Here is a 17236-nt window from a genome sequence, read left to right as displayed (position 1 = left end):
TTTTTTTAAATTGTGGACCGAGGGGTTTCAAAAAACATACTAAATACAATCTAACTCTGGAAGCATACACTGAGACAAATACAAAGCAGCTTGTATGATAACAATGCTCTACACAAAGATGTCTTTTATAAAATATTTTCAATATTCTTGCCATATCAGTGTTGAGTAAAATCCCAAGCATATGATTTTACCACCAGCATTGTCATATGTAACTGACAGTACTGACTACAGCTGTTATGTCCTTTAACAACCAGTAATTACTCAGTAATTAGTTGACAAATATCATCATCATGGCATTAAGAAGCCATGACACATTTCTATGCCGCCAGAGACAAATTCAATATTTGCAATGGGAGGACACTAGTAATGCCACCACACAAGTCAGGATGTATACAATACACCGAGAATTATTTTATGCTTGTGTATGTAGCTCTCACTTTCAGGAGAGTCAGTTTTACAATTTGTTTCTACTGGAACTCCACTTACAGTACACATGAATATTTGGACTCTGATACAATATTGTTATGATAATGTGGAGAGCTGTTTTAAGTGTTCTCTGTGACTTAAATTACTCCCCACCAACACTCGTACTTTTGTGGATACAATGGAATGGATGGTACAGAAATTCATGCCTCCTAATTAATGGACATGTGCGCTTTAGCCCACTCTGCCCGAAAAGTCCTCAGGTTCTCTGAAAATGAACTCCTCTTGTATTATTCAGTCACTGCTGAACTGTAACTTAGCAGCAGAACAATGGAAAGAAAAGATGTACTTAAGAAATGGGCACAGATTCCACAGCTGATTACGTTAGTTATGTGGTCTACCCAATGCTGCATACTGTTTCAGTGTTCTCATAAATCCAACTGGTTGTCAACAATTAATTTGTCTTGCTGTGAATTAGCAGTTTGCTGTTTTCATCTGATGTATCTTTTGTGTTAACTTCACTGGTAAACAATTTTTACTGGAGAATTATAAGAACTGTCTAATGTATCTACATACAGACTTGGTAAAGGAAATCACCAGTCTCTTCACCCACCGAGTTCCTGACTCAGCTTTTCTCACCATTAAGAATGGTGGTTATGCCATATTGCCTGATTTAACATCTGTTTTTCCACTGTCGAATCAAGGGGGCAGTACAGATGAACGTACAGGAAACAATGATAGAGTATTGTTATGAACACAGTTTGTAGAGTTGTGTTAGCCAGAAAATCAGCACCAACAGAAATAAAAAAAACTCTGCCATTTGCACTGCAAAAGACATAATGCTATTCTGTGTGGCTCAGTCAGCAGGTTGTTGCCCAACAGCCTGTCCAATGCCCTGTGAATGGATTTATTTGACTTTATAAGTTCCATTTAGGTTTCGTGAGCAGGTAGGAGATCATAAGCGTCTATTCAAAACAGAGCCCTGGATGCTGAAGTGCGTAATCTTCTAGAACACAATTCATTCCTTTAAGTACTCCAAAGGGCTGGTGGCAGTGATAAGCCATCAGCTCAGAAAAGCTGAATTCTCCAGGAACATGGATAGAACAACCAGAGCACCACCATGTGGTAGCTGAAGCTTCAGTAATGGCATGGATAACATAGGTACAACTGTGTAGATGGAGTCTGAAGGCATTTTTCTGAAACATTTGCTTTTTATCTGCTCACCCAGAAGCATGAGTCTACATTATTTCAGTGTGATCAACATTTGCCATTCTGGGCACTGGGAGGACTAGAATGATTTATTTACAATATTTATATAACTTGCATACATTCTGCTCTGTTTCATTGGGTGGACATATAAACATGTTAACAGCTGCAATCTATTTGTACACTGTAGCAAAACAACCCCTGTCTCTTATTGTTTACTGCTGACTCACTGTTTAGGGCAAATTTTGAAAAGGGTGTGGGAGGTGGGACAAGTTTTATTTCATTCTTTAAAATGCAGTTTTGTATGAAACACCATACGACGAGTTTACAATGGAATATAAAACGTGCTAGGAGTATGCTGATATTGCTGACATTGAACTTATAACATGCTTGGCAACAGTACATTGAAATGTCTTTTGTTGTGTTTGAGAGTGCACCAGTAATATACTGCCATTAAATTGACACCAAAGTCAGCTGTAGCTAAGTATAGCTGAAACAAGTATCAGTCTCAAAAGTTCTACAGCACAACTAAATATAACTGAACATTTTGAGCCTGAAACATGCAAAGCTAAAAATGAGGTTAAAGTAAATTTATTGCACCAAACAAATAAAGGCTTAAAAAAATAAAATTAATGCTCGTCTGATTTGTTTAGATGCATTGCACTCTAGAAGTTGTACAGATATAATCTGTATTTTTAAACATTGTTTGACCACTGATAAAGCAGCGATGGTTATGAAAGTACTTCACTTAGCATCCAGCTAATGCATGTCAGATATGACGAAAGGCGGAGATGCTACTTACATTATGAAGGGGTACGAATATAAAACATTCCTATTACTAAATTTTGCAGTGATCACAATACTGAAGCTTATCCTACAGAAGCAGATATTTATCGAAAGATAACAGTAATAATCACAATATGCAGCGCTCCATCTGGTTATTTTGAACTGTTAATGAAACAACTTGAGGCATTATTACACTTTTTGTGTCATAAGCAGAATGAGATAATACTAATTGGAGGTTTAAATTTAAATTTTATGGAGCACACCTATTCTGTAGTTTTACTTGACTCCCTTGCCATTTCACTTCTTCCCAGACCCATCACACAGTCACAGCAAGAGGTTGATGAGAACCACCAGCACCGCTCCCAGTGTCTCACATCATGATGCTCAATTTCTGACGGTACTGACAACAACTCAACAACTAGCATGGCACATGACTTAAATAACGAGAACTGGAAATAGCAGATTAATAACCGAAAAATGAATTGAGCAATTCAAGAATATTTGCAACATACAGATCAGAAAGATGTACACAAAACACTTTGTGTTAACGAAAAAATACAACGCTTTCTCGCTTTCTATAAAATCATGAGACGGAATTCAAAATATTAAGTACTTCGTACTACCAGTATGTTACCAGGCACACAAAAATGTACATGGCAAAAGAGAGAGAGAGAGAGAGAGAGAGAGAGAGAGAGAGAGAGAGAGAGAGAGAGAGAGAGAGAGAGAGAGAGGGGGGGGGGGGGGGGGGGGAGTTAAAGAGGGCAGGTCAATCAGACCCCAAGACGAGAGACACCTACCTGATGTGAGGACAAGAGGACACAAAGATCTTTCTCTTTGCCTATTATATTCTTTCTTAGGAGCACTAAACATTTGGCCTCCTGAAAGCAAATAATTACCACCAAGTATCACAGTTCTGGTTTTTTGAAGGGAATTTTCCTTTTGATATAATGTATTTTGTAACATCGTTCATAGCCTATTAAGAAAACTACTGTTCTAAAAATTGACCCATATATGCAAATTGCGTGTTCCCAAACACTTGGTTAAAAATGAATTTTAAATATCATGCAACACTTTACTTAACATAAACACAGACTGTAAGTTCAAATCACATTAAAAATTGTATTGTAAAATTTTAACAAAGTCACCAAATGATCAAAATGTATCTACTTTTGACAAAAAATAAAATCGTAAAGAAAAAGATAAGAAATCTTTGGAATACAATAAAAAATGTGACAGAAAAAATGAATCTGGGAAATGGTGAAAATTCTTTTAAGGGACATAATGAACTGACGAAAGATAACTATAAAACTGCAGAAACTTAACTTCGTTCTGACATTAGCACACAATTTAGGTTTCAGCAATTCATCACTGGTTTGTTTACAGCATTCACGAAAAGTGCTCCAAACTGAATTTGACAAAAATCAACTACACCCTACATCCGACTGATCTACCTTGCATGCCTGCTGGCAAGCAGCTGGCAGTCAACTGTTACAAGTGGGCAAGGGTGGAGAAACAGATGACGTGAGCAGTTGGGCAGCTGGGTTGGAGCCTTTGCAACAGTTCTGCATTGGCCAAACACATGCAGACAGGATTGGCCATGTGATTTGCAAGTGTGCAGAATGTGTCTAATAGGGTCGCCTGGCAGGTAGCCTGTACTAGCTGCACCTGACCCTGAAGGAACTGAAGAGAGCCTAGAAATGCTTGCATTCTCTGCAGTACCATTGGAACAGCGTACCCTACATGTTCAAAGAAGTTTTCAGAGTTTTCAGCATCTTCAAAAATAAACGTTTATGTGGTTACAATGAAGTCAGTAGTAAAGTTCAGTAGTTCAATTTTGATTTTTTTAATAACCTTTCTAAGTAAATTTGAGTATTTTTTGCAGTGTGCAAATTCTGCAGGATCCCTACTTGTTCTTGCCAAAATTTACATTTTCTTTTTCCTTTCACAAGATACTTTAGTGCCTCTAGTGATCCATGGTTTTTTACCTGGCTGTTTAGTGTCCTTTCTGACTAGCTTATGTGGAAAGATATTGTCAAATAGTGATATGAATTTACCATGAAACAGATTAAATTTAATGTTAGCATTTGGTTCATTATAAATTACATCCCACATCACCTTCTGTAAACTATTCTTAAAAACATCTGTCCCAGAGTCATTAATTATTCTAACTGATTTCCACTGAGGAATATCCATACTATGAGGTGCTGTGTTATTTATCCTAACTAATTACGCAATTGAGACAATTTGTTACTGTGGAAACAGCTTTTTCCTGCTTTGAGCTTCATCAAAGAAAACATTATCAATTATGATCATACTATCTTTATCCATCCATGGTGGAAAGTTAATTATAGAGCCCAACTTGTAGGATCCAAATAAGGTTTCCATTTCAGTTTTTCTCTCGGTGTTCTTTAGAACACCTACATTGAAGTCACTACAGACTATTAACTGCTTGCTGCTGTCTGCCAGATAGCATATTAAGGAATCCAAATTCCTCATAAATAGTTCAATCACAGGTATCTTGTTAAGTGTGATGGTGGCCCCAGCATATTATCTGCAAGAAGCTCACACAACCTATCTTTCCCTCTCCTATTCAGATGTAAGCCATATCTAGTATATCCCCATCTCCCAAGTGTAGCAACAGGCCCTGCACTCATATGAAATTTCGTTTCAGTCAGCTCAACTTAAAGAGTTCACACAGCTCACAGCAGCATTTACCAAGGCTGGTCATGGTGCTGCAGGACCTCTTATTTGTGTGTGCTACTGCTATTTCATCCAGGTCACTCCTAAAGGCTGTTCCCTACTTCACCAACTATACGAACCTGATTCTCCTTGCCAAAAGTCTGTCCTGTGTCACCTGGCTAAGGCTAGCATTTGGCTTCACAATACTTGTGACCTGGTACTTGTTTTGCTAGAAGTCTATTACACCTTACTGTGACCTACAGCTGGAAGAGCTGTACTCCTACTTCAGGTAACAAGTCAAATTTATTGAATACTGTTAGCTCAAATGTAAACGAAGTTGAAGAGCTGTTCCCCTTTTGCCCATTGCTTGTTACCTTTACCCAGTTCCCAAGATCTTTTTCCCCCCTCAACCTACCTAGCTCAAATTTTGTGTGCTCTAATTCAGCCTGAAGGGCACAAATCTTTGCCTCCTCCCCCGTGATTCTCTTTTCTTTGTTGCTTTTTTCTACATTTCCATCTGCAAAGAATGAAGTCAATGTAAATGTTAAAAAGGGCGGGTGATAGTCCGTACCATTGTCTAATGCCTTGGTTAATAACTGAACAATGGTAACACTAGGGAGGAATATCAACAGTGTTGGAAAAGACAGATTGCTACTCACAATAAAGAAAACACTTCAATGTCTGCAACTTGATGTGTCTTCTTTATGGGATAGACATTTCCCACAATAAAAACAAATTGGAGTATTTGTATGTATATGTTCTCAGAGCTTATGTTTCTGACTGCAACATAGTTTATTCATTTGCCTTATCCACGTCATAATATGATTAATCAATGAGTACAGATTAATGTAGTATGTGAAAATAGAGCACAATAATGTACTGAATTGCTGTGGGTCATTTCAAACCTGATGATAATGAGGGTCAAAGGCATGTAAGTGACATCCTTGAAGGCAGAGGGGTGTAGATTATGGGTAAAAACATTACTGTGGACAACATGCTGAATTTAATTTTCAATGATGCTGTACATGCATACAACTACATTAATAACCACTTCATATGGGTGGTCACTGTAGACAATGTAACAAATGAACAAAGAATTTTAAATCTGATACAAATATTGAAGCTCTTTTCCCTCAGAATCATGAATCTGTCACTTGCATTCCATTGCTTCTATACAACTCAGTTTCAAAGCAAAAGCAAACAAGGCTCAATCTTTGTGTGTATTCCATCAATCTAAGTCTTCCTGCTATAACAAACAGTATAAAAACAAAGAGAAAGGGCCATTCCATTTGATTCATTTATACATACAGTACTTAAGAAATAAATTTCACTTGCTGCAAGCTTTCACAGTACACAAGTTTTGGCAATAAGTGACCCTAAAACAAAATGAGATAAGTTATTTTAAATCAGATGACTATTCTCCTGTAAGCAGTAACTGTAGACAGTATCAGAAAGGGGTTAGTTATATCTTTATGATAACATAAAAACCTATTTCCTGACCAATACTGCAGAGTAAGTTCACAATATGAGTGCTCCATGAACACCACAATGAAACATAGTGTTAGGTGTCTATTGGCCACTGAATGGAGACTTGGATCTTTCTTCAACATCCTCATTAAGATAATTGGCCAAGTTGGACACAATGACCAAACAATACTTAAACATTGAGCAAATTCTTATAATAAATTACTACATATATTTAATTCATATAATCTTGCAAATTTAATAACTTCAGATAGCCAAACCAATAGATCTAACTTCCAGTAGGATAGAATTAGTGAACATGAAGATGACAGACTTAAGTTTAGTAACCAAGAATTCCACTTATTTAATCATTATTGCCAACAAATTAATTACTTAAATGTGGATCCTCCAGAAACTGCTAAGTTAATTCAGCAGAAATGAAGCCTAAGCACTGCAAACATAAATCACCAGAGACCAGAACTTTGGCAGAATACCTTTTGTATGTTTCTGTCATTTCTTAATATAGATTCCTAATCACCAAAATAAATGCTTTTTGTTGTCTTTCTGATTAGCATTTATACCTTTATTATTTAAAAAGGACGAGTGTCACCTGAAAATGAGGTAACAGTAGGAAACTGTTATAATTATCACTAGTGTTTACTTGGCTTCTATCGGATCACTTAGCCTTCAAAAGAAAGAATGAGTGCCAAAACTAAAACATGGTTTCACTATTGTTCAAAATTTCTCTCACTTTCAGTTTTCATTGTCATGTTGTGCAAAGTAGTTAGTAACATGCCGAAATTCAGTTTTCCTTTAGACAGTGAATTGCACAGTTAATTTAATATTTTTGGATCTGATGCATTTTCTACTGTCAGTAAACCACATCCACGGAAAATACGTGAGCGTTCACTGAACTATGAAAAGAAATAATTCATTTCTCAGCATACCAGAACTATATACAAAGATGAAAGGTGGGATGAAGTTTTCTTTGCTTCCGATAGCAATTGCAACACTGACTCAAAAAATCGTGACTTCCATTCAACTTATGTAAAGCTTTTATTGACACTGGAATCTATTTGTGGAAACTACGGAATCCTACACTGAGACAATTTTTAGAGAAGTATACGAACGAATTTGTGCCCAGTGAATCAGTTCGCAAAAATGTTACTTAAGTGAATGTTACGATAAAGTAATTAGAAATCATTAAAGATGAGGTAAAAAATAAAAAGTAATGGATTTCAATTGAATTAGTCAAGTGATCCTACTGGTCATTTCATTGCCAATCTCATTGTTGGACCATTTGATCCTTCAGAAGGAGAATCCTGCTTACAACAGAGTGTCAGGAAAAAGCCAATAATTCAATTATCACACAATTATTTATTTATTCATTGCAGTTAACATGGCCTGAAGAAATTTAACATGAAAATATATTACCTTCCATCTCAGGTATTGTACCATGCATAAGAAAGGCTGGGCCAACTTTAAGACTGCTATTACCAAGCAAACTTTATGTGATCTGCATAGCACATCATTTTCACTAGTGTGAGAGAAGATACGGAGTTTGTTCCCAGATGCTGACAAACTGATTTCCAGTGTTCATAAGATATTTTGTGAATGCCGAGACACAGATTCTGACATTTAAAGACTTTGCTTCAGATATTTCTCTGCCTCCTCAACATATCTTAATGAGATGGGGGACATGGATTTCAGTGGCAGTTTACTATGTTCCAGTTTCCTGAGCATAGCTAAGATGGTCATCAATCTGGATGATGAAGCATCTTCAATCAAAGCAATAAACGAACTTCTCAAAGCTTTGGAAGTAAGAAACGACTTAACCTTCATTCCAGCCAAGACTGGTTTCTTATCGAACACCAGTGATGTGCCAACTTCAAGAAATAGGGCAGCAAAAATTGTGGATGATTTAGTACAAAGATTGGAGAGTGTTCCAGGGGAACGAGGTTCATCAGTTAGAGGAAAGAAAAAAAGAGGTTTTTGGAAAAATCCTGCTTTTGGCAAACCTTGAAACACTTCAAGAATTCTACAACATAACAATTCTGTTGCAGTAGAAATGGACCCTACATACAACAGTTCAATCTTTTATATTTGCTCCAATTAACTCTGTAATTGATGGACTGAACTGAGGACTTTTTGGTAGAGAGGACACAGCATGTTATCTCGGATGGAGGGTTCTTGTCAGATGTACAAGTAACTTAGGGTGTTCCCCAGGGAAATGTGTTGGGACCCTTGCTGTTCATATTGTATATTAATGACCTTGCAGACAATATTAATAGTAAAATAAGGATTTTTGTAAATGATGCAGTTACCTACAATGAAGCACTATCTGAAAGAAGCTGCATAAATATTCAGTCAGATCTTGATAAGATTTCGAAGTGGTGCAGAGAGTGACAACTTGCTCTAAAGGTTCAGAAATGTAAAAATTTTGCACTTCACAAAACGAAAAAACGTAGTATCCTATGACTATAATATCACTGAGTCATTGTTGGAATCTGCCAACTCATACAAATATGCGAGTGTAAGGAATGATCACATAGGTTCAGTTATGGGTAAAGCAGATAGACTTCGGTTTACTGGCAGAATACTGGGGAGGTGCAATCAGTCTACAAAGGTGATTGCTTCCAAAATCACCAGTGTGACTGGTTCTAGAATATTGCTCAAGTGTGTGGGGCTGGTAGGTATTGAACGTATACAGAGAGGGGCAGCACGAATGGTCACAGATTTGTTTAATCTGTGGGAGAGTGTCACAGAGGTATGGAAGGAACTGAACTGGAAGACTTTTGAAGATAGACATTAACTATCCTGAGAAAGCCTATTTATAAAGTTTCAGGAACTGCTTTAAATGATTACTGTAGAGATGTACTGCAACTCCCTACATATCGCTCACATATGGATCATGAAGGATAAGAATAGAATAATTACTACATGCACAGAGGTACTCAATCATTCTTCCTGTACTCCATTCGTGAATGGAACATTCGTGAATGTAGTGATGCTCTTATCCAAAAGAAATATCTAATTGTATTTATATAAGAAACAAACATAGGTATTACAGACAAAAACCTAAATTAAAAGTAACACAGCATAGTCCATAAATGAGTGCCTCAATATAGTATAAGTAATTGCCAGAATCCATAAGGGCACATATTGGGCTCACATTTAAAACAAAGGTAAAATCAGTCCCTGTAAATAAATGTCTGCATTCATTAAAAGAATATATGCTAAATATATGATGTATTTAACTTTCTAGGTAAATATGATATGTATTAAAACTCTGTACACAAGTGTGATATGTGTTAAACCTTTAAACACAATACGATGTTTACAAAAGACATAATTTGATGACTACATGCAAAAAGAAATGTAAATAAAGAAAATACTGTTGTTATTTCACCATAGATTTTACAAAATCCTTTCCAAGATTAAAAGAATAGTGGAGCAATTAACTGAGGAGAACTGTAAAATGAACAATACCTTGGAATGAACTTATCTAATAAGTCAAACTGCCACTAGCACAATATAAGATTTTACTGTAACAAGAAAAATGAAAGGAAACCAAACAATACAAGATTAAATCTGAAATTTTTACAAAACTAGAGCCCTTTAATTTGTGTTCTCGGGAGAATGTTGGAACATGTATTTCATAAATATGGGATGAGAGGGACACTTAACACTTCTCAAGAGATGTGGAGAAAAACATATAGGAAGAGGCAACACTGGGTGGGATATACATCAAGGAAAAAACAAATGGTTCATGACAGAAGGAAAAAAAGCATTGTGACAAAATATATGTGTATTTTACACAAAATCCATCACGAGGAAATTTCTAAAGCTTACCCTTATTTCCTTGCATGAGCTGAAGAGTATGCATTGTAGTCTTAAGAGGTGTCTCCATTTGGAAAAGGACAATCTTAGCATTTATAATCATTTCCTTGGCGTTATTTACGTCTTTTTCATCAAGATATGTATTAGCTCCAGGTACAATCACTATCTGGTTTTCCCCTGCAGAACAAAGGCACATGAATATTCCATTTACAATTGATATGGATTTCAAATTGTTTAAGAGATACAATTACATATGTTGCAGTAAAAAAGTAACTACTAAGATATGGACATCACATTCTCTTGAGTTAGGGTTTTTTCTGTCAAATAGACACCTGCACCAACATACAGAACCAATTCATGTTCTAACAGAACTAATGCGTGGAGTCATCTTCCTAAGATACTTGTGGAACACACAACTGCACCAACAAACAGCAATTCCCCAGTCAACTAGGTTCTGGAGTTGTTGTCCAAAGTACTTAATGAGAAACAGATGAGAGAAGAACTATTTATTAGTCACATGCATTGACTATATGTCAGAACTAAATAAGTCACATTGACTACTGCTTAATTTGTAACACAATAATTAATTTATCATCAACTTTGAAACCAAGTTTACCTTGGCTTCATAGTTACGAGAGAGAGAGAGAGAGAGAGAGAGAGAGAGAGAGACCACTGAATTAAGGAATAAAATATTAATTTATGGATACTAACAAAACTTAAATCAAATAAAGAAATTTGAGATGGGTAGTGAAAAGCCTCTTGTCGAACATTTTGGATCTTGAGCAATTGAAATTTTTATGTTCAATTAGTAAAAAAAAGAGTGGATTTCTATCTCTAAATTTGAGTGAGTTATGACAGGTTGGATAATAGTGATGAAAAGTAGGTGTTTTTGAGATAATGCAGTTTAAAGTTTCACTTTAATATCACCGTTTCGCTTTATTATCATTGTTTAATTTAATATATTTAAAGACAAATTATGCATATGTTAAGCTTAAAATGTTCTTTGTAAAATGGTACAGACTTTTTTAAGTTAAAATTACACATTACATTGTTAACACCTGCAGCAGCCACCAGAAAGATCGCGAGAGGCGCACATCGGCACGGCTCGTCACGGACAGTAGTTGCCGCAAGTAGAGTCCCGTCCACCAGAGGGCATGCGAGAATTCGGCCGCGACCTCTGCCAGCGGAACAACAACAACAACAACTCAGGCAGCATGGGCCGTGCCCAGTCAGTTCACATCGGGCATGTCTAGCAAACAGTTCCCAGTCTACGCTATGTGAAGTGCACCGGAAAATGTGAACCGTGTTACTACACAATTGGCAACGAGTAGGGTCGTTCTTTCGCGTGTTGCGTCGTTATTCCGGTTTCACAGCTTATCCACGGCATGGAGGATTTAGTGCGGGTTTTGGTTGAGCAGCAGACGGAGCTCATGGCAACCATGAAACAAGTGCTTCCGGCGTTGCTCTCCACACAGTCTGCTCCAGCGCCGTTCCCTCCCCCTTTCCCCCGTATGACGAGACGGCGGAGGATTGGGACACATATGAACATTGCCTTCGGCAGCATTTCCAGGCGTTTCATGTTGCTGATGCAGAGGTATGTCATGCTCTTTTCTTGTCTTTGATATCTCCCTCGCTGTATCAAGTTTTGCGGCAGCTAGCGCAGTTGCAGGAACCCTCGTCCTTGTCTTTTGATGCATTGTGTTCATTGCTGTCTTCATATTATCGCCGCCGCACGCATGTTGTGGCGGCTAGGCTCGAGTTCTATCAATGCAAGAAACAGCCAGATCAGTCTTACCGGGCGTGGGCTGCTACCCTCCACGGTCTTAGTCTCAAGTGTCATTTTGTCACGGAGCAGTCGCGAGAGTCGTATGCCCACGTTATGGTGCGCGACGTCATTGTTCGTTCAGCCCCTGATAGGGAGGTCCGGCAATGGGCCCTGCAGTTGGAAGACCCTTCTCTTGAGCAAGTCCTGTCCATTGCTCAATTGTATGAAGTCACTCACACCACAGGTCAACAGTTGGAAGTGTGGTGCGACGTCGTCGTGGTTCAGGGCGGTGCGGCCGGGTCCACTCGTCTGGGATGGACGACGTACGAGCGGTACAATCCGGCCGTTACCGTCACTCCCGCACGGCGCGCAAACAGAGTTCCGGGCGCCGGTCCCTGTTACCGTCCTGTGCGTCGTGCTATATACAATCTGATCGCTCAGAGTGCCCCCAGCGTTGCGCCGTTTGTCGCAGTTGTGATAAAAAAGGACACATTGCTAAAGTTTGCCACTCAGCCTCAAAATAATCGAAGGAAGCAGGTATAGAGGACATGGATGTTAACATTCAGGAAGTTTCATTGGGGCAGGCTTCCGATGCATCGGCGCACAAACTCTTTATCGAGGTGTCGGTTCAGTCGCACCAATTACAACTGCAAGTAGATACGGGTGCGGCAGTTTCCTTGTTGAACGCACAAACTTACTCCGACCTTGGGTCGCCCCCCGTTGGCGCCAGTTTACCAGCGTCTACGCGGTTATGGTAAACAGTTCATTCCCCTACTGGGTCAGTTCACTACCGATGTTACTTACAAATCAGTCACTCGGCCTCTTACTTTTATTGTTGTCAGTGATGCAAGCTCCGCTAACCTTTTTGGCTTGGATGCCTTTCAAGCTTTCGGTTTTTCTATCACGCACACCATACAGTTGGTCTCCGAAAACGTTCCCTATCAATCATTGGAATCTTTGATCTCTGATTTTACGGACATCTTTGAGGAGGGCCTGGGGCGTGTTTCAGACTTTGAAGCTCACTTAACATTGAAGGCGTCAGCTCGCATGTGTTTTCTACGTGCGAGGCAGATCTCCTTGGCTCTCTGCCCTCAGGTAAAAGAAGAGCTTGACCGGTTGACAGCCCTCGGGGTTTTTCTTCCCATTTCTCGTGAGTGGGCTTTGCCCCTCATTATTGTCAGGAAACCCTCGGGAAAATTACGTCTTTGTGGCAATTTCAAGGCCACCATTAATTCCCAATTGGTGCTGGACACCTATCCCTTGCCTCGTTCTGATGAATTGTTCTCTGCCCTGGCGGGAGGCCAATATTTTTCGAAAATCGATTTTCGGAGGCTTATCATCAGATACCACTTGATGAGGACTCCAAACGGCTGGCGGTCGTCAACACCCTGTTTGGCCTTTACCAATACCAGCGGTTGGCCTTCGGAATATCCAGTGCCCCGGCGATATTCCAGCGTTATCTTGAGCACGTCACATTGACAATCCCTCATTGTACTAATTACCTGGACGACATAACTGTCACTGGCCGCAGCACGAAGGAACACTTGCACAACCTTCGCACCCTCTTTCTCAAATTCAGGTATGTGGGCTTGCGTTGCAATCTACGTAAGTCAAACTTCTTCCAACTGTCCATTGAGTATGTGGGCTACACCATCTCTTTGCACGGCGTCCAGCCGCTGGGAAGTTTGGTCCAAGGTATTGTCGACCTTCCGTGGCCCGCGTCACTGAAGGACAAGCTTTTTCAGGCAAGATTGCCTATTACCACCGGTTCATTCCCAGGGCTTCCACCACAGCCCGCCCCCTGTACTGCCTTCTGCGCAAGGGTGTTCCTTTTGATTGGTCACCTGTATGCAAGCGAGCGTTTACCTCGTTGAAGGGCCTCCTCACGTATGCGCCTTGTTTGGCTACTTTTGACCCCAATAAGACGTTGGTCCTGGCTACAGATGCTTCGCAGTATGGGGTGGGGGCGGTCCTGGCCCATTACAACGCAGATGGCTCCAAGCAGCCACTGGCGTTTGCGTCTAAAACTCTTAGTCCCGCGCAGGCCCATTACTCCCAGGTGGAAAAAGAGGCTTTGGCCATTGTCTACGCTGTTACCAAGTTTCACCCTTTATTGTATGGCACGAAGTTTCAGTTAATCACTGACCATAAGCCATTAATATCGTTATTTGGCCCCGCCTCTCAGATTCCGGATAGGGCGGCCCACAGACCACAGCACTGGGCCTTGTTCCTCTCTAAGTACCATTAAGACACTCATTTTCGCCCTACCGGACAGCATGCCAACGCCGACACTCTTTCCTGTGTTCCGGTGGGCCCAGATCCTAAGTTCGATCGGGAGGAGATTATGTGTTTTCATTTGGATGTGGTGTCCCGCCAAGCGGTTGATGGCTTCCTGATCACTAGTTCTAGAGTCGCCAGGGAAACAGCAGCTGACCCGGTTCTCCGGCAAGTAGTTCGCCTCGTTCAGCAGGGGTGGTCATCCCGACCTCCAGGCCGGGCCTCGGACCCTCTTCGTAATTATTTTGTTCTACGAGACCGCCTCTCCATCTTGGAAGGAGTTCTCCTTCTGGTTACCGATGATACAGCTCCTCGCGTGGTTGTTCCTGCAAGTTTGCGAAGGGAAGTCCTCACGTTATTACATGAGGGGCACTGAGATGTTTCCCGTACTAAAACCTTGGCTCGCAGACATGTGTACTGGCCCGGTATTGACAGAGAAATTGTGCACTTGGTGGCCGCCTGTTCCCAGTGTGCGAGCCAACAGGCATCTCCCAGGTCAGCGTTCTCTTCATGGCCGCCTGCAACCCAGGCATGGGAATGTGTTCACATTGATTTTGCGGGCCCGTTTCTCAATAGCTTTTGGCTCATCGTCATTGATGCTTATTCCCGATTCCCATATGTGATTCGCTGCTCCTCAACCACTTCAGAAGTTGCAATCCAGGCACTATCAAAAATATTTTCTGTGGAAGGTCTGCCAGTCACCCTGGTCTCGGAGAATGGACCTCAGTTTATTACGCAGACCTTCCAGGATTTTTGTAGGCGCTTCGGTATTCGGCACGTTTGCTGTCCCCCCTTTCATCCACAATCGAATGGGGAAGGTGAGCGCATGGTGCACACATTTAAGACACAGATGAAAAAGTATGTGCACGAATTTCCTGCGGAGGAGGCGTTGACGTTTTTCCTGACGGCATACCGGACCACATCGATGGGAGAACGCAGCCCCGCAGAACTCCTCCATGAGCGCCAACCTAGGACTCTGCTGCACCTCCTCCGGCCTGTTCCTCGCCAGTCTTCGCAAAACGGAGTACCCGGTTTTCCACCGGGTATGTCTGTCTGGGCACGTGGGTTTAGTCGCAATCCACGTTGGATACCGGCAGTGGTCCTGCGCCGAAATGGCCGCCGGCTCTATACCTCGCAGGCGGGGGACCGGGAAGTACGTCGTCACCAAAATCAGCTATGTCCACGTTTGGGCACCCACACTCCGACCCTTCGGGCACCGGCTTCCCCATTGCCGGCACCTGTGTTGTTTTCTCAGGGGCCACTACCGTTCCTCCCCCCTGTGACTCCGCCACACTGTGATGGTTCTCAGCCTTGGCGGCGTCCAGTAGCTCCAGCACCGGCATCCCCATTGTTAGAGATGCCCCGGTGAGAGCCGGCCCCCCTCGCAGGCCCGGTTTCTCAGGAGGCTGGTTCACCTGTGGTCATCACTTCCCCACTGTACCTGCCACTGGGTCTTGCCCCTCCCCGAAGTGAACCAGGATCCAGAGTTCGACTGCTTGTCTCCCGTTCTGTCCCAGGCTCTGGTGGTGGGAGGACGGGGGCCTCTTCGTGTGGGTCACTCCCAGCCGTATCCGAAGGTTCCGGCTCGAGGGTTGGCAGATCCCCTCGACTCCGGCCTTCCGATGGATGTGGAGGTCATCGCTCCTGCACGACGCTCCACCTTCCGACGCAGTGGATCACAGTGGCTTCACCCCCCGAAGGAGGAGTGCAGTAGACACCAGAGAGATCACGGGAGGTGCACATCGGCACGGCACGGCACGTCACGTCACGGACAGTAGTTGCCGGAAGTAGAGTCCCATCCACCAGAGTGCACGTGAGAATTCGGCCGCGACCTCTGCTGGCGAAACAACAACAACAACTCAGGCAGCACGGGCAGTGCCCAGTCAGTTCACATCGGTCATGTCTAGCAGACAGTTCCCAGTCTACGCTATGTGAAGTGTGACGGAAAACGTGAACCATGTTACTACAACACCTTCGTTACAGTGTACAAAAATTTGAAGCCAAATAAATTGGCCTCAAATTCATAAAAATTTGTGTACCCTGCACAGCAACTTTTATGGCACAATACTAGTATTTTTATTGTATATTATGGCAACTTTGAGACCAAATTTGGATTCTGAAGCAATTAATGGGCCCAAAACTACCTAAAATTTTGAATTCACAAAAACTTCCAAAATTAGATTACCGAGATCACATATTTTATAGTTGCCAAAAGATCTGATTTTCTACTTTTAAACTACTTGTGTCCAAAGGGGTTCAAATTTGTTCACAACCAGCATTTTTGCCTCTTCTTCTTAGGTTTTGGAATATCTGGCTGATCAGGTTCTTCCTCAGGATGATCATTGTCACTGACTTGAGGTTCTGCTTCAGAGCCTCATTCTGTTTCAGGACACAGATTGTCTTTTTATTCCTCTTTGCAATATGTCTTGATGTTTTTAAAAAGATAATCTTGGCATTGTGTTGTCATCCATGCTGGCATTACTGCACAGAAAACTTTAATGGGTCCATTTCCTTTGGGAAAGATGTGGTGGACAAATTCATTTCCATAAATTTCCATTTTGCAACGTGCACTGTCTTTGCAGCTAATGATGAACTCAAAGTGGAATGATTTAGTTATGTGAAGTACTTTGTTAGCTTAACTACTCTTTAAGATATTTAGCCAGTCACATGTATTCACAGCAAATTCTCCTTTTTCATTTCTAGCAGCAACAGCAGAGTTAACATATGTTGTAGCTGTAGGTTTTTGTTGCTACAGTAATGTCAGCTGGTAGCTGGCATTTTATGGTGCCAACTGCA

At 41.2% G+C, this 17236-nt stretch overlaps 1 protein-coding gene across 1 annotated transcript in view; it reads right to left on the bottom strand.

The window, feature by feature from the left end:
• Window positions 1–17236, bottom strand: part of LOC124796281 (ribokinase-like) — a 57021-nt gene that overhangs the window by 25460 nt on the left and 14325 nt on the right. Inside the window, exon 4 of the mRNA XM_047260398.1 lies at window positions 10411–10575. Within this exon, the coding sequence (XP_047116354.1) occupies window positions 10411–10575 (165 nt within the window). The remainder of the gene's footprint in view (window positions 1–10410; window positions 10576–17236) is intronic.

This window comes from Schistocerca piceifrons, chromosome 4 (genome assembly GCF_021461385.2).
Source record: "Schistocerca piceifrons isolate TAMUIC-IGC-003096 chromosome 4, iqSchPice1.1, whole genome shotgun sequence".
NCBI classification, from domain to species: domain Eukaryota; kingdom Metazoa; phylum Arthropoda; class Insecta; order Orthoptera; family Acrididae; genus Schistocerca; species Schistocerca piceifrons.
This window is presented reverse-complemented; position numbering and strand designations above follow the sequence as displayed.